A 19,138-nucleotide genomic window follows, 5' to 3' on the forward strand; every position below is an offset into this window, starting at 1 on the left:
TAATTAACTCACACAACAATAGTTTTGTAGTACATAAATTGATGTAATTGAACTTTTATGAATGTAAACTATGAATTAACTTTTCAATATACATATAGTACATATACATACCGACAAGCTCTACAATTAGCATACACAAAATGTGCAAAATATGAATACTCAACACTAAACAACAAAATAAAAAAAAAGAGAAAACACACAGTTTGCGCCCACTTTTAGCAAAATCCATTAAATTGTCTAATTGCGTATTTCAAAATAAAACAAAAAAAAATTAAAAGAAAATAAAGCCATTGGAATTGTTTGCGTTTTATTCTTCGTAACGGCTGTTTAATTTGAACTCCTTTCTAGCGCCATCTAGCGTGATGTAGCCTATCAAGATGTCAGCTTATTTAATGCAGCATACTTTCAGGCTTGAAATTTTTATGTTTATTTATACCCTGTACCCAATTAATATAAGCAAACAGGGTATAATGGGTTTGATGTAATGCATGTAAAAGGCAGAATTTGACGTGGCAGACCCCAAAAAGTATATATATTCTTGATCAGTATCAGCAGAGGAGAATATATAGCCCTGCCCGCCTGTTTGAATGCTTCGATTTTAGAAACTATGTATAAGAGCTAGATAAATTATTTATGATATTTAGGTTTCTGGATAAAAGACGCAGATCAAGTTGTTTTTTATGATTTTATCAGACCACTACATCACTTAGCTGACATAGGAGCGATTCATCGAGCATCAAGTTTTCGTTCGAAAATCTTTTTTGATTTTTTAGATATCTCAATCAGTCTGACAGAATGTGCATTTGAGCTGATCTTATACATCCTGATCAAATTTAATTTGAATCGGCTTACTATAACATATAGCTGTCATTGGAACAATCATTCGAAAATTTAATACAGCGCTCAGCAAGGGCATTAGAGCTTATGTATATTTTTTCTCCGATTATACAGATTTCTTTCCATTATTAAAAATTAGCTTTCGTTGGAAATGAAACATTCCATACTGAAAGAAATTTCCATTAAATATTTGTAACAATAATAAGACACAAATGATTTATTTAAAAATCGTTTTATTTACTCGTATATGCATATCTTTGCGTAGGTACACGTAAACTAATTGCAATTAAATTAAATTAATTTAAAGTATATGTAAAATTGTATATGCAAACTACGATATTATGCGCTTGGCAAATCTACATGTGTATAAGAAATAATCGTATAGATTAGTCATTAAATGTATATAAGTATTACAATCGTATGGGTTTTGTATATAAGTATTAATTACATATATCTTTGATCAATATACATTAGACTAAGTCTTAAATTAAGTTTCAGTTTCAACCTTATTGTGCCAACAAATATTCGAAATCTTTAGGAGAATTGCATAATCGATGCATGGCACGCTCGGGATTTATTGTTTTTCAAAAATCTTTTCTTGTTATGTTTCTTGTTCTGTTTGATAAGTTTGCAATCGAATGGATTTGTTAAAGATCTGTGGCAATCGATCTCAATTTACAGTGGGCTGAATGTCGTTCGCGTTTGTTTTGTTCGCAAGCAAGTAGAAAATCTTATTGAATTATGCTGAATTGGCCTACAAACTATATCACAGTTGGAAACTAGTCGCTAAAAGCCTATTAACTCTATACATATAGATATAAGAAATTGTTGGATATATAGCTGCGATAGTCCGCTATATGAACTAGAAATAATTTTAGCTTAGTGTGCGCCCAACGGCCCAATACCAGACTATTTGGCATATTCCAAAAGATTAGGATTTGCCAAGTCCAATTGGTAGTGTCGAGGGCGTCTAAGAAATGCACTATCGGTGTTTTGTTCTCGTAATTACATTGAATCTACAAGCGCTGATTTGCGACAGTATCTCAAGTACATCTAGATATAAGTATATTAGAATAGTTATAGATATATATATGTAGATAGTAGAGAAGGGGTCTGGCTAAGTACGCTATAGAGTAATATCGATAGTAATATACAACAAAACTATTCTAGGGTATTATACAACTACAGGCGAATGGGTTTTATCTATGATAACAGCATTCAAAGGCACACGTCAGTCGCCGAGCAACTGCATCCACATCTGGCAACTGGCAACTGTCAGACGGCAACTGTCAGACGGCAACTGTCAACTGGCAATGGCTTCAAAGGCACTTGGGTACTACGTGGCAAGATTTATCCAATATTTGTTACATATTCTGGCAGTGAGTGAAGCTCAACTGTTGGCTACACTCGCGTCTCCGTATTTCGACTACGGAGCAAATGCAGCGGCTGCAATTCCCGCTGTGTATCATTGTAGTACTCGTGGTCGGAGCTCGTTGACTCGCTGCCCGGCACTTTGACCTCCATTGTGCTGGGCACACCTGCAACGGGTATGCCAATGGTCTGTGTGGGAATTGGCGCCTCTCCAGCACTGAGAGAATTGAGTAGATACTCGGGATTGTCCACACTCACCGGTACCTGTGAATCATTAAGAAGAATTCAATTAGTATTCACATTTAATTGCAATTAATTATTATAATTAATGCTTACCCCAATGACATCAATGTAGCCGGTGGCTGCTGTGGCCATATTGTTGTTGGGATTGTTTCTGTTGTTGTTGTTGTTGTTGTTGCTGCTGCCGTTGACATTCCCATTGCTCTGACCCGTGGGCATCAAATAGTCATCCTCATCCACGGGCAGATCAAGTCGCAGATTGCCAACGCCAACTTCACGGGCATTGGAATCGGTTTCATCATCGCCTCCTCCGCTGCTCGAGTTCTTGTTGCTGGGATCCTTGCAATAGCGATTCAGTTTGGGTATCTCATCGGTGCCATCTGTGCGGTGACTGGGACCAGGCGTTGCCTTTGGCTGCAAATAGTCATCAGCCTCGATGATTGGCTCGGAGCCTTCTGTTGTGGGTGCCAGTTTGCGTATGAGATCCTTCTCGTCCTGGCTCGTGTAGGCGGGCAGACGTGTGAACTTATCGCCGGGAATGGCCAGATACCGACCGGGATCACGGGCAAACTCGGCAAACACATTCGTCAGCTGCTTGAACGGCGGCCTGAGGTCCGCATCGAGTTGCCAGCAGGAGAGCAGAGTGCAGTAAATGTCGAGAGAGCAAATTTCCGGCTGTTCCAGCTTCAGGCCCATCTCAATGAGATCGGGTATATCTTTGGCAAGTATATTCTCATGCGGTCGCTGGCCAAAGGTCAACAGCTCCCAGATGGTCACGCCAAAGGCCCACACATCCGATTTGCTGGAGAACACTCGATGTCTGATGCACTCCAAGGCCAACCACTTGATGGGCATCTTGCCGCCCGCCGCCTTGTACTCATTGGAGTCCAAGCTAAGCAGCTTGGCCAAGCCAAAGTCTGTGATCTTGACCAGTGATGGCGTCTGCACCAGCACATTGCGTGCTGCGAGATCACGATGCACAAGTCGCCGCTCCTCCAGGTAGGACATGCCCTTGGCTATTTGGGTGGACCAGTTGAGCAGCGCCTTGGAGCCGATCTTGTCACGATTGTTGCGCACATAGTCGAGCAGGCATCCCAATGGCATGAGCTGTGTGATCAGCATCATCTGCGAGGACATGCAAACGGCCAGCAGTTTCAGTAGATTTCCATGTTCAACGGTTGCCATGGCGTAGGCTTCATTTAGGAACTCCTGACTGGACTCGGCGCCCGATGTCTTCAGCAATTCTTTGATGGCCACAGGAATCTTGACATTCTCACCCTCCGGCACCCAGACACCCTTGTAGACACGCCCAAAGGCGCCCATGCCGAGAACGCCGCCCTTGCGCAACTCAGCATCCTTGACAATGCGCAGCTTGCTAAGATTGGCACCAATGTTGGAGGGACGCAGTGGCTCCGAGTCCTCACAGCCAAAGAATACCTTGGCCAGATCATCCGTTTCCTTCTTCTCCTGCTGCTTCTGCCGGCAAATGTAGATGACGGCACACAGAATACAGGTGACGGGTACAAAGACAGCTCCAAAGATGATGATTATCATGTTGACATTGACACTGGCAGCCTGTTTGGGGACCTTGGGTGGTGTGGAGACACAATGGGGTCCAAAGTTAGATTGGTAGATGGAGTACGGCGATTGAGGTGGACACTTGGAAGTGCAATTGAACTGAGTCAGGTTGTTAAAGGTTTCACCCTCAAACAGTTTAAAGTTGCGACAGGCCAAGCAATCCTCAGAGCCAGGTCCAGTGCATCCCTTGCACTCCGGATGGCATTCAAAGCACTCGCGCTTCTCCTCATCCGCATAGTGATCCGCCGGACACTCGTCCTCGCACTGCTCACGTCGCTTGTAGCCGGCACACTTGGAGCAGACCTGCTCATGGAAGCCGTAATTGGTGCACAGCTCACAGCGTGGATGACACTTGCGACAGATGGCCTTGCCTGCAAGCGGTTTAAGCGATCCTTGCTCCTGCGGATGCACATACTCCCAGTAGTAGCCATCCGGACACTTGTCATCCTTGCGCAGGCAACGCTCCACGGTGGCATCGGCATTTATGATCGCCAGATTACACGTATTGCAGCCATAGTGTCCAATGGTGTTGTTGGGTCCAGTGCAACCCTCGCAGGTCTCATGGCACTTACGGCAAATGCCAAAGTCGGCGTATTTATCCTCCGGACAGACAGCCACGCAATGCTGCTCATCTCGCACATGGACACACTCATCACAGTGCTCAGCGCCGGGTCCAGAGCAGGTGCGACATTCCGAATGACATTTTTTGCACGTCTTTGAATCGAATTGATAGGTGCTATAGGACAAAGAGAAAAGGATCATTAATAAGAGGCTTAGAGAAAGTGAACGTGACACAATCTTTTTTTTTATAAATTTTCCTAGCAATTTACTCTTTTAACTAATAATTATATTTTAACGTTTACCAATTAATTCAAATTTTAGCAAAAATAAATCGACGTGAATGAAAAATGTTAAAACAACATGGAATACACCAAAATTCATATTTTAAACGTAATTAGCGATATCACTGACTTATTTGTAATTCTTACTTTTTTAATTATTTTAATTAAAACACTTTTTTATCAAAAATAAATAAGTTGTATTTTTAAAAGTTATTAATAAGACTTAAATTGATTTAATAATTTACCAATTGGTAAATTATTAAAATCTAAAAATATCACTGATCTATTATTCAATACCATTCATATAATATATCACATGTTTTTATATACTTTAAATAGGAATTACATTTGGAGTTAGGAATACTTACTTGGAGACATCTCGGCAATCGGCAATGCAGGTGCCATTGTAGTTGAAACTCTTGCAGTTCAAGCACTGTTGCGGTCCAGCTCCCCAGCAGCCATCGCTGTTGCATTGCTCCGAGCACACCTGACCCACTTTACCTGTAATCATTAAAGGTCGATTAGTAACTGGGGGGAATTCAATTAAAATCCCTTTACTTACGGCATTCGGAAGAGTTGAGATTTTCATGGATAAACTGCTTCTGATCATTGGTCTTTTGCACCGTGGACCATCGAATGTTGTTCACGTAGCAGAGATGTTTGTTGTGCTGAACAACAACACTGCCCGAGTTGATGCGCTTCAGACTTCGCAGCTCGAGACTTGTGAGCGAGGACTTCACTATGGACAGGGCTGCAAAGTAGCTCTCCATGAGCTGACGTCCATGTATTATCTCCAGGTTACGAAAATAGGATAGATTCTTGAATTGCGGATGATCACCCTCGATATTCAAGTAGCCAGTGATTTCCTTGACCGTTGAGAAGACCTCCAAGCGATCGGGATGCATGGATATATAGCGTGTTCCCATTGAATAATGAGCATCAATATCCTGGTAGCCGGAGAAGGTATGATCCAGCACTCGAATGTTGCCCTCAATGACGGTGCAGTTCTTGAACGAATCAATGTTGCCCGAGTGCAGAACTTTAACTCCTGGGCAGGTCTTGGGGCAGGGTCCATTGCAGGCAACACATTCAGCATCCTTGGCCGTCTTGTCCGAGGGACAACTGCGCACACAGGCGCCATTGTCCTTCAGCAAATGGCTGGGACACTCACGGACACAGGTGGCGCCATAGGCGTACCTGCCGTCGGGATTCACCTCCAGCTCATAGCTGGTGGGATTGTATTTTCGCATGGGCGGACACTCCTCCTTGCAGACGCCTTCGTCAAAGAAATTCCTGCACGCAATGCAATCCTTTTGCGTGGGTCCCGTACAGCCGCCGGCGCAGAACAAGTGACAGCAATCCCTTGGACCTGGGCCAAAGCAGCGACCCTGGGCACACTGCGGGGCACACGTGATTTTACTGAACTTCTGACAGTTCTGAGGTCCCTCGCCCCAACAGGCGCCTCGCTGGCAAGACGCATCGCACTTGGGGCAGGTTCGCTCATCGGCCGTAAAGTTGTACACATAGTTGAAACTGTCATTCGCCCCCGATAGAATCTCGCGCCACACAATGGAGCGTGTGTGACACAAATTGTAGTTGTTGAAGAAACCCACCCAACCCTGCAGAATGTCCCTCAGCTCGGGCATCTCCAACGAATTCATCTTCGAGTATGTGACAAACAGGGCATACTTCTCGTCATTCTCATTCAGGCTGAACTGCGTACGGCCGCGTATGATTTGAAGTCTAAAAAAAATTTACAAATTTTTTATATTATTAAAAATTTAACAGAAATAATTAAAAGTATTTTTATTAAAAATATCAAAATAAAAAAAGTTATTTAAAAAAAATGATTTGTATTAAAAAAAATATTATTTAAAAAATAAACTCCATTATTAAATGGATTTATAAATTTAATATTTGGCAAAAATCATAAATTAGTTTTTATTTTAATAAAAAAAACTCAATTTTAATTATTAGGGGTGCCACAGAAATCTAAGCCAATTGGAAATCTCCCAAAAATGTATGGATATTTGGGAGATTTTCGGTTGTTTTCGCTTTCTGTGGCACTCCTGTATAATTTCTTTTCGTTTTATATATTTAAAAATTAAGAGTCCGAATGGCAAACTTACTTTGGGAATATCACTTTGGTAACATCGACATGACTGATCAGTATGTAGCCCGTCACCTCACGTATGTTGGACAGAAAGCTGAGATCCAGATTGGGATCCTGTAGCCAGGTTAGCTCCAAATTGCCATCGACATAGGTGCAATTCGTGTAGCGATCGCGCATATTACGATAATGATGATCTCGATTTGAGGGCACCGACAGGCGACTCTTTGTGCCAATGCAAACTGTAAAGAAAAATTGAAAAAGAGTTGTAATTTAGTTAAGGGAACATTCACTTGCGAGACAGAGGGAAAGTTTAAAGGGTAAACAAACAACACACTGTGTGGGCTGCACTTAATTTGTGTTGAATCAATGCATGTCTAATTAAAGACAGGTAGGTGTTGAATTATGTGCTACAGGTGAATGCAAATGTTAAGAAATTAAATTCATTTGAATTATCAACGGAAATAGCAAACGGGAGAGTGCAAGTTTGTTGCCTAAGTCTTTTGTATTTAACGCTCGGAAGCAATGAAAAGAGCTTAAACAAAAAATCGAATAAAACTTAAAAATGAAATAAATAAATAAACTAAGTGGGCGCCTTCCAGTCGCAGTTCAGTTGGCGTTTTCAATAATTAGCAGCCCACGCAGTCAGCGACAAAGTCAGGCCCAAAGCCAGTCGCTGTTATCATTAGTCAGCGACCTGTTTTAGCTGCCGAGAGAGATAGACACAGAGAGAGAGAGAGAGAGGGAATAAGGTTAAAAGAGTTACATCTTCCATTGATTTGCATGGCCTACTGCTAGATGATTGTACGTCTATGTATATGAGATTCTATAAAAAAGGGCTACGTGGGTTGTGGGTCGTGGTTTAATGCAAGCCGTGTGGGCCGCAAAAGTGTGCCATGTGTCAGAGACAAAGTCAGAGACGAAGTCGTAGTCGAAGATGGAGTCAGAAGACATAGACACCCACTTGTTGCAGCCCACGGGCAGCGGCGGGCAACACCCACCCAGTTACTCAGCTAATTATCAAAAAAGTTCAACATCAACAACAAGAAACATAAGAAAAAAGGGGAGAAAAAAAAACATCGTTGTCCATAAATATTGCGCAATTTATTGATTTCAGTTCGTGGAAAGGCAAACAACAAAATACTCGTAATTATGAAGAAAGATTGGAAGAAATATGGCATAAAAATATTTTGTTTGTCGCCAGAAATGCGAAATTCTCAAGTTGCTTGGGAAACATCGAAAAGAAAAAGTTAAATGCCTGCAGTTATGCGACGCAATGCATACCGAAAGCCCAAAGACAGAAAAGGCACGACACTTCAAAGACCAAAACACGAAAGAATAACCAGGCACATAGTGTCGCCGACTGTATACACTTATAATAAGTTTTTTGAGAAGAATCAAAAGAATTCTCGGTGTTCCTAAAATATCCGAGAATTTTTTTTAAGGCGTTTAACTATATAAATTATTGCATATATGACTAATTATACCATAAATAAATAGTAATAAAAAATACACATCAAAAATCCCTTTTTATATTATTTGGGTAGTAGGAGACTTTTAAAAATTGCCTAAAATAGTGTTATGCGTTTATAGCATATGATTTATTTTTCTCACTAAAACTAATTGTTGCAGAAATTCACATAACAATATAAAAGTATGGCTTTAATCCACATTTCAGTTCGTTCTACTAAAGCATTACAGTTTGCAAGACAAATTGGGAATACCCCAGACAAGGGTATATTAAAAGGTGAGGCTGCAGTTGACATTCGACTTGGACTTGGGCGCTGTCCTGGCCTGCCCTGGCTTGGCCTGAAACCCTGCCACTGCCCCAACCCCTGTACCGACCTGGTCGGACATTGATCAAAAGCGGCTGCTGGCAATCGAAGCGCAAAAATTTTCGTACAAATTCTTTGGCTTTGTTTTTGTCGTGGCTCTGGCTGATGATGCTGGCACGAAGCGCAGCCGCTGGCCAGTTGAATGTAGCAACTCTTTCATTTCTCATACCGAACGTCATGCCGCGCCACATCGCATCGCATCGCATCGCATGGCATCGCACGAAACCCTTTTCAAACCAAACCAATGGGTTGCGGCTTTATCGCGTACAATTTATCAGCAGCGTTTTTCATGTTGCTCCTTGACTGAAACTTAAGACACGATCGAAGCGGTTGAAGTAGAAGAAGCATAAGACGAAGACGACGAAGAAGAAGAAGATGAAGGCGATGAAGTAGAAGAAAGAGCCGGAGGAGTCTGCAGGAGGAGGAGGAGGAGATTCTTGAGAAATGCTTGCGATGTTGCTTATGCGATTTTTCTTTTGGCTCTGGACACGCCCGCATTGCCTGCTGAGTGTCTCTCACTGTCTGTGTGTGAGTGTGTGTGTGTGTGTGTGTTTGGCTGAGGCAAAAAGGCTAATTTGTAATCCTTAGGCTAAGTGTCTCGACGCTAATGAGTGACGGACTCTCCTTTCTCTCTCTCTCTGTCTGTCTATCTGCCTTTATCTCTGTCTCATATCAAATCAAAGTCATAATTCAAGCAATGTGCTCATTAAAACAAAAGACTTAGGCAACGAACTTCAATGTACTAGCACAAGACTTAGGTCAGTGGTGCGGGGCAAGAGGGGCAGCATCTCTCACACATATTGAGCATTGTATTTGTTTATCGATTTGTATTTGTTCAGCCATCAACAACACGACTCATCTTCAACTTCGCCCTCTGCTCAAGCCCTAGTCCATCACTCTGCCACCTGCCCCCAGCCTCCTCTGAAACTCCCCTCTTGCCGCTGACGTGCTGATTAATAGACTCAACCGCATTCCAAACTCTGTGCTGTGCTGACTTTCTAAATATTGTGTTTTTCTCTTGTTGTATTTTGTTGAACTGAGCCTCAGGTTCGGTTTTTTTCTTCTTTTTTTGCGGCTGGTGAAAAGGCCAAAAGAGTTGAGAAGCCAGAAGATGAAAGCACGACGCATTTTTCGTGTGGCAAGGCAAACGTCTACATAATCGATTTGAATGCTGCACAACTGCAACAGCAACAGCAACAACAACTTTGACCAGAACTCAAGACTTTGCCTATGATTATAGCTCGATAGCCAAAACGAACCCCAGACTCCAACTTAGACTCTGGACTCGACTCACAGTTCTCAGTTCTCAGTTTCAGTCTTGAGACTCGCTTAGCCGGTTCTGTGATGATGTTGCTGCTGTTGTTGTTGTTGTTATTGTTATTGTTGCTTGCTTGCTCACGTTTATATGTCCCGTTCCCGCTGCGCTCTCCGTTCTCCATTCTCGATTCTACGCTCTTCATCTTCATCTTTTTCCCCTCTGGCTGTCTGTCTGTGTGCGTTTTGTTGTGTGTGTGTGTGTATTTTCATTTCGTGGAAAAGATTTTTAACTCTGTAGCCGAACCATCTGGATTGCTGAGTTTGCTGCCCATCGTTGTTCGTACCTTTGCCTGCGGCTGCCACAGCAACAACAGCAACAACAACAGCAACAACATGAAAAGCATAGATTTTGTTGTAAAATAACAAAAGATTTAAAAGGGCATTAAGCATGCTTTGTTTTTTACCTACATAAGTGTAGATTCTATGCTTGCTCAGATTGCTCCCCCTCCCCACAACTTCTATCTCTTTCTCTCTCGCTCTCGCTCTCGCTCTCTCTTTCTCTTACACAACTCAAATCAAATCGAAGTGGGCAGATTCCGATCAAAATTATAAGGCGTCGGCCGTTATTGCCGCAAGCTGTTGCCACAATTTGAACTGTTGGCAGCAACAACTTCACCGCCATCACCACAGCAGACAAGTACATTGATCTCTTTAAACAAAAAAAAAACGCGGTGAAAGTTCGTCAAATATATATACGCTCTTATATATATAGTAATATATACAAATATCAAGATTAACTGAGCAATAGACTCCACTGTATGCAGATGCAACAGCAATTGTTGCCACAATGGCACAACTACAACTGCGGCGATTAGGTGTCATAGATTAGCGTTGTGGCAACAGTCTTGCAGCCTGTGGCCAGTTGCTAGTTGTTTGTCTTGGCAACGCCACATAAATAATTCATAACTGTTTTGCGACAATTCAGTCGCGGCACGCGTTCAATTTACAATGAAATTGTGTAAAAGCGCTTAATAAATACATTTGTGACTGGCCATTAAAAACACGCAGCTCATTACAGTTAGCCCCCCACTCCAGGCACTCCCCTTTCGCTAAGCGCCTCTCTATAAGATTGGCCATAAGCTGTCTTGACCAACTGCCTATGTTAACTGTCTTGCGCTTGGTTACGTGCGCGGATTTCGCAAAAAAAAAAAACATTCTGCTGAATGCGGCAACTTTCTTTCATTAGTTGTTGTTGTTGTTGTTGTTGTTGTTGTTCTATGTCGTGGCGTCACGAAGACAAAGGCAAATAAGCGCAACGAGCTGCAAAGCTTTTTGCAGAAAACGCTGCAAGCGCATCTTCAACTTCGCATAACAAATTTGCCGAGAAGAGCGGCAAAGTGAAGATCAGCAAATAACAAAGCACCAAAAACTAAAGACCTTAGGACACGGCGAAAAAAAAGAACAACAACAACAGCAGCAACAGCAACAACGTTGTTGCTGAAGCTGGCCCTGGTTTGTGGTTGTTGTTGTTTATTTGTGCTTGGTTTTTTTTTGTTGTTTGCCCATTTCGTGTTCGATGCGCGTTCATTTAGTTTGTGTACAACAATTGGGCGCAGGTCGTGCCTCACGACAGCTACAACAACAACAACAACAACAGCAGCAACAGTAACAACAACAGCTACAAGTTAAAGCAGAAGCAACTGCAACAACAACTAAACAATGCTGCCATTAGATAAGCCTGTGATTGCGCTTTGTGCAAAGTCCAAGCTGCAATTGAGAATTGCACCACCGCACCACCGCACCACCGCACCACTGAACCAACCAGCTGGTTTAATGAGCACGCCCTGGCGCCATTTTTGGTGCCTGTTCAATTCTGGCTCTAAGCATTTTCAGCTATTTTTAGGCATAGAACTAAGCGAACAAACAAACAACAACAGCAACCACAAAAGCAGCAGCAACAGCAACAACCAAAATACGTGGGACGCCTTGAAGCTGCGGAAGCTGTTGTTGTGGTTTGCTGCAAGTTTCGAAATCGAATTCAAACGCCCACACTGTAAAGACACACAAAAACAGAGACTCCAGAGAGTTTAGGGTGAACCACACGTTCAGAAAACGACAGCAATTTGGTCACACTGTGCAGGATGCAGTGTGCCAAAAACTAAATTTTAAAAAGAGCCTGACTAAAAAGTTAACAAAAGTGTCGTAAAATGTTTTAAAATAAGTGTGTGTGTGTATATATAAATAAAAGAGCAAGAAACAGAGAAATAAACAAAGAGAGAGAGAGAAATTTAGAGATATATAGTGAGAGAGCAATTTGAAGAGAGAGAGAGAGAGAGAGAGAGTGAGTGAGTGAGTGGTGCGCAGTTGCAGCAGCTTCTACTGCAATTGCCTGCAACTGCGCGTTTAATATCTGGCTGAGTGTGTGTGTGAGTGTGGGTTTAGAAAACCAGTATTTTATAAAGACTGGGTACTGAGCACTATCCGTATAGCTGTATAGTTGCTGTGCTAAAACTAACAACAACAACAACAACAGCAACAGAAACAGGCCTTAAAGTTCAACAGCTCAAAAAAAAAAAAAAACTGGCAACTGGCGATTTTGAATTCGCTTGCTGTAAGTTTTTCTTATAGCATGATGTCTTAATCAGGAATTATAGCAATGCTATGCAAACTAAGCACTAATACACATACGCATACAAGCACTCAAAACACACACACTCACACACACACACACACACACAGTTGCAGTGAGCGCGTGCCTGACGCTGTAATTAGCTGGAGCTTACACCATTTTATGAGTGTGCGGGTAACTCTCAGTGGATGCTGGTCGTTGTTGTTGCTCGTATTGTTGTCGTTGTTGTGGCTTCAGAGTATGGCCAGGCACACTATGGAATGTGGTTTTTCAAGCGCTTGCACACACACACACACACACACACTTAAAGACAGAGTCAAAGCAAGCTTAGGAGATCGTTCGAGCCTTTCAGCTGAAATAGTCGAATAGGCTATCAAATCTTTTGGTCTGGTCAAAAGGCGGAAAAGTTCGCAATAAACAAAGAAAAATATGTAAATATTTACAACGTACTTTAGTTTGAGTGATTTCGAATACATAAATAATGTTTTATGATAAATTGTAGCTCACTGCGGCAAAGGTTAAAATGTCAAAAAAAAAAAGAAAAGCTCGAAAATAAAATATTTGTATCTATGATGTATCTAGATGAATATAACGTATGTATCATCATGTATATATGAATATGTATCTAGATGAATGAGAAAATCCCAAATATAGGTACGTTTTCGGATGGGATGCACTGAATTTTTATTAAATTACAAATAATAATACAAATTAAGAGTTTAATATTAAAAATGATTTTTATAAATAATTTTCTTCTTTAAAAATTATATTCAATGCAGTTCTAGTATTTCTGGAAAGCCTTTTATTAAACAGCATTTATTAAAAAATAATCTATATGTTGAAGTCTCTATAATTTTACATACTGCTGTAAACTCAGTTTACACGACCAAATACACAACTGTTTAGCCTACATATGTTAAGTCAAGGCGTTTTAAAAACAATTAAAAGAGGTTGACTTAAATAAGAGTCACATATGTTAAAATCATTTGTTTAGTTCATTCGTAGAGTTTTAAATTAGTTAAATAATTTGTAATGAAACAATTTATTAGCTTTGTAGTTTTTTTTTTATTTGACTGATAACTTAATAGATTTGTATTACCTTAGTTATTTCAACAATAGTAGCAATTGTGCCCGAATTCCAATTCCCTCAACCCCCTGCTGTTCGTGTCGATTCAGTTTTTTTTCCCACTTTTATTGCACGTGTGGCATTTATTTGCATATTTGTTGCAGCTGTGCTTATTTACTACCACGACATGTCATAAAATCCTAAACAACTTTGACTGAATGCGACTTTGAAGTGCTGCAAAATATTATTTAAATGTACTCATACACAGTGCTTCGATCTATAGAGTCTGTAGGGCCCCTAGGGAACTCTGGCAATTACCCAAGGGATACTTAAGGGAACATCGATTTAAGTATTGAATGGTGTTTATCAGCATAATACATATAGCCGATTTCTTATCTAGCCATATCCGGCCAAGAGAATACAGGCATACTATTTAATATCGTATCGTATCCATTAGCATAGGGCCAACTGTGTTAGCCTCAAGTTGCTATTTCAATATTTGCACAATTGCGGATGGGGGCTACATTTATTAATTTGCAGCTACAAGATCACTGAATATCGACAACGTTCGGTGGAGCCACAGAAACTGTTACCTCTATTTGCTCGATAAAATGCAAATATTTGCCCCAAAGTATTGTGCAAACAAATGCTTTGCTTAAAGATATGAACACAAAATTCGGAAAAAAAAATATAAAAATATAAACGCGTAATACTTTTTTATTAATTTTCTGGCAACGGCAAACAAGGGTTGTTTGAAAAGTAAACGTATTCAGACAATAAATTGTACGATACTTAAGAATTAATTTTATTTTTATGAATATACATAAAAATATGAGGAATAGAGAAATAGGTCTAAATAATGAGATACTTGAGTCTACAATTTTTATTAATTTGTTGTATAATTTTCGAAAATTGTATTTTTTTTAACTAATTATTAAAAATAAATAAAGAAGCGAACCTATAGAGCTACCCTCGACTGTTAGCGTTATGGTTTCTCATTAATTTTCGAGCTGAGCAAAAAGCAAATGCGATACTCGCGATACTTGCGATGTCAACAAATTAAGTCGCCATTTTAGCTGGAAATTGTGTCGCCTGCTGTTGTTGTCATTATTGCAGTTGTTGCTGCTGACAAAGAGAAATGGAAAATTTGCTTGAAAGTGCAACAACAATAACAACAACGCCAACACGTCGTATGCGCAACAGAAGCAAAATTCAGGCAGCTAAATAGTAAGTTTTAAGTTGCCTTCCTTTTGTTACAATTGACATTACGAAATGCTTACAAACAGTACAAATTTTTACAGACTTTGTATTTGTATAGTTGAACGGGTTGATAATAAAAACAATAATAAGTTAACGCTTTTAACGGTAGGGGGGGACCAAGCGCCCAAGTCAAGAGGTTGAGGCCCAAGCACCGGCCAAACGGGCAGGTAGAGATTGAGGTAGAGGTAGAGGTGGGTAATGCCAACAATGCAGCCCAAAAACGAGTACCAAACTGGAACCAGAACCAAAACCAAACATGGTGCACTGCAGCACGTACGATAAGATAAGCGGCTGCATATCAAATACAGATACAGATACAGATACAGCTACAGATACCGAGGAGGCAACAACAACCGTTCTTAAACGCAAGCAACTACAGCTCATACCGGAGTAAATATGATTATATTTGGGGTATTTTTCATTTTTGTTGGACAGCAGTTGCACTTACACATTATTCGGGGCAAATGTCTTGAAATGATTATGATATATGGGCACGCAAATCTACATAAACACAAAGCCACATCATGATGGATACTCCATGTTTGAACATGACTGATGTGAGAGTCTTGCTAAGCTGATATAAATTCACTTAATACGCGTACAGGTGTTGCTTCAAGATTTTTATGTCTAATGGAAAAAATCCCCAAAATTAATCAAAACAATGAAAGATTTAATGGTGTAAGTCCCCAAATATTTAGCAGTATTTCGGTTAGACTATCAAATTTGTGGGACTTTCCAGGTAGATCTCTCAGAAAAAAAAAAATAAATAAAATATATGGGACTATTCCTGTTGAGCTGCACACAAACAATTTAGTCGAACTATCCCAAGTATTTGAGACTATCCCGCCTGAGCACGCAAATATGTGGGACTAACCCGATCGAGTCTAAATAATACATAAGGCAAATAAATTGCCACAATTTTCTAAATATTATTTTAAATAATTAAGACCCCATTAATCTGCAATAGTATAAGTTGTTATAAGAAATTTGCTTCTTTTATGTCATATTTAGACAAAATTTCATTTATTTCAATTCTAATATTCTGATTGTTGCATGTTGCAGGTATTAATACCACAACTGTTCATTTTAACATCTTCCAAACATTTAACAATAAATAATATTTATAAATCAGATATTAAATTCTTTAAAGACTTTTGTTCAAAAAAATCTTGAAAGACTTTTATAAAAGACCAATAAAATAAAAATTAATAATAAAAATTGTTTTAAATTTTTATTTTTTTAATCACATTATTGATTATTTGATATTAATTTTGTTTTTAAATATAAAAGTCTTTAAAATAGCCAATAAAAATAATTTGTATTGCTTATTCCTTATAATTGTTATGGTGCCTGATAATATGTATAAAATGTTTTTAATAGAAAGTATGCTTCATATTCTGTTGTTTTATGTTCATTTTCCGTTTAATCATATTTTGTTCTGTTATAGTCACACTGTTAATTTCCTTTTAACAGATACTATATTTGCCTGTGTTAATTCTTTGCTTTGAACCACAGCTTTGCTTATTCTGCAATGTATTATTTTGACACTTACTCTTGCCCTTGGGAAATGTGTCCTTGTTGTTATCACCAACGGTGACGACGCTGGCGATGATCGCCGTGCTGCTTGCCACAGCGGTTGCCGTTGCAGCACGCTCCTGGCTGCCACCACGGTTACGTCCACGTCCCCCATTGTTGCGGAAGGGATCCTGATGGCGCTTGTTGTTCTGGCGGGCAAAACCCTCCTTTACCGCCGACGCGGGCCAAACACAGATGCAGTGGGCCAAGAGCAGGAGCAGCAGGGGCAGACAAAGACCGCTGCCGCAGCGTCTGAGCAATTTGAAAGTGCGCATCTTTTGTGGGTTGCAGCTGTGGCAGCTGAAGCTCCAGTTGAATCAAGAGCGAGCAGCTAAAGCCAGTGACGTCATGTGTGTGTGTGTGTGTTGGAATGTGTGCGTGTCTTTGATAATTATAATTTATAAACTTTAAATTTCAGCTGCACTTAAACGTAAACTTTTTTGCTGGCCGCGCGTGTTGTTTTTCGCTTTGTCAGCTCCAAAAATCAAGAAATAAAATACACCAAATTTTTGCTACGTTTTGCGTGTCAAAAATACAATTTTTTTTCATACAAAATTTCAAGCTCTTTCACTGCGTTTTGTTGTTGTGGCTGCTGTAGTTGTTGTTATTGCTGTTGTTGCTGTTGTTGTCGTTGTTGTCGTTGCAATTGGTGTGTGTGTATTTGTGGATAGGAACCAGTTTCACATTACGAAGGCTTTTGTTGTTGCTTTGCTGCTTTGGCTTTAGCTTTTCAGTTCTCTTTTTATATTATTTTCTTACGTTTTTCGAGTTCGACTCGCACAGCTTTTTGTTTTTGTTGTTTTCTTGCTCTTTTTTTGAGGTTAGGGCGCGCGCGCAGGCGCAACTTTTAATAACTGACTGCAATGCCTTATGTTGTTGTTGTTGTTATTGCAGTTGTTGTTGTTGTTATTTTGCACAAACACTGGGCCATTTTGCGAGACACCGAAAGACAGACACACACACAGCTGCACTCTGTCCCTGTCTCTCCAATTAGCAATGAAATCACAAAATATTATGATTTTATTTTATTTTATTTTATTTGATTCCTTCGTTTTCAGCAGACACTTGCTAAACACTCGACTCTTGCTTGGTATTATATGCTTAGGTATTATATTCGATTAGCACTAAATTAGCAGCAAGTCAAGCGAGCAATACGCGAAACGAAGTGGGAGAAGGTAGGACGATACGATCTAAAACTTTATCGAGCATTCGGCAATCGACATTCGCTATTCGGTATTCGGACTCTTGGGCAATTTCACGAACTCGTTAACCAAATCGCGTCTGCGCAGCGTCACGTTGAATTCGAAACTGAAGCCGAAACAGACGTCGCGCAATGCACAGCACACAGCTCTCAACAAACTCTCTCTCTCTCTCTCACACACACACACACACACACACACGCAGACGAGGCGAGTTGGGTTAAGAGCGAGCGTAGCGCAAAGAATACAGGTAAACGTCGTGTGGAATGGGTAAAAGGTGAGCGAGCGGCGAAGATCTCTAAGCGAAGATCAGGCCGAAAAAATACATAAATACCATATATAAAACTAAAGCAAAGCAAGGAAAATGCTGCCTGTTGCTTGTGCAGCTGCACAATAGTTCCACAAAGCAGCAGCAACAGGCAACAGATACCCACACACACACACACACACACACAAAGATACACAAACACACATGCAGATACAGATACAGATACAAAGAGAGAGACAGACAGTTAGACTGGCAGGAGGCATTTGTACTCGTTGAGCTATTGCTGGGCACAGGTAAAACCAAAATGCTACGTAAGGCACTTTTCTAAAGTCTGCGTAACATGAAACTATGAGAATTAAGTTACCGCTGCAGTTGCAACCAAATGCGCTACGTTCTAAGCCGAGTATCTAAACTGTACTAATACAAATTGGGTTCAAAATTAAGCATTTTTGTGTTAAGCATACGAATTTTTATCTACAAATAAACGTTGAGAACCAAAAAATCTTAAAAATAGCAAAAAAAAAAAAACAACTTTATTCTAACATTACATATCTTTACATTTGCTGGGATTTATCTCTTAAATTTGTCTTATCTTTGAAAAACTTTGTTGTTTGTTTTATAAGTGTTTGAACTAGCTTATTTGGAGTAAAATGAATTAATTAAAGCCTTACTTGAAGTCATTTTACATGTATTTAAAAAATATAAATCAAATAAAATACATTAAAATAAAGCACAAAACTTTGTAGTTACATTAATGAAATAAGAATAAAAATCTAATTAATATAGGTAATTTATTCAAAGAAAGTATAAAACTAATCATGCACACCATGCACATTTATTAATCTTTATATTAATCATATATTAATCATTAGACGAAAGTATTTAAAACAAAGGAGTTATTTTAGTTTGTGAAAATATAAATATTTTACTCAAATCTTTGAACTTGCATTTATTGACTCATAAAAAAACCAATTATTAAAATATATTTGTGTTTTAAAGGGTGTTTAATGCTTGCAATTCTAACTCAAATGACACTATTTTTAATACATTCTGCACTAGATATACTCATCA

The 19,138-nt window shown here is 39.8% G+C and overlaps 1 protein-coding gene across 2 annotated transcripts in view; it reads right to left on the reverse strand.

Annotated features, from left to right (window-relative positions):
• Positions 1–1,053: 1,053 nt before the first annotated feature.
• Positions 1,054–19,138, reverse strand: part of LOC117784444 (epidermal growth factor receptor) — a 40,818-nt gene continuing 22,733 nt past the window's right edge. Inside the window, exons 1-6 of one of the 2 annotated variants that reach the window (XM_034622185.1) lie at positions 16,578–18,004; positions 6,998–7,220; positions 5,431–6,611; positions 5,237–5,369; positions 2,545–4,762; positions 1,054–2,472 (exon numbers count right to left, since the gene is read on the reverse strand). In XM_034622185.1, the coding sequence (XP_034478076.1) occupies positions 2,239–2,472; positions 2,545–4,762; positions 5,237–5,369; positions 5,431–6,611; positions 6,998–7,220; positions 16,578–16,875 (4,287 nt within the window). In that variant the 5' untranslated portion in view covers positions 16,876–18,004 and the 3' untranslated portion in view covers positions 1,054–2,238. Of the gene's footprint in view, positions 2,473–2,544; positions 4,763–5,236; positions 5,370–5,430; positions 6,612–6,997; positions 7,221–16,577; positions 18,005–19,138 lie in introns of those variants that run through there. The other variant, XM_034622186.1, reaches the window with a different exon arrangement.

This window comes from Drosophila innubila, assembly GCF_004354385.1.
Source record: "Drosophila innubila isolate TH190305 chromosome 2R unlocalized genomic scaffold, UK_Dinn_1.0 1_C_2R, whole genome shotgun sequence".
NCBI classification, from domain to species: domain Eukaryota; kingdom Metazoa; phylum Arthropoda; class Insecta; order Diptera; family Drosophilidae; genus Drosophila; species Drosophila innubila.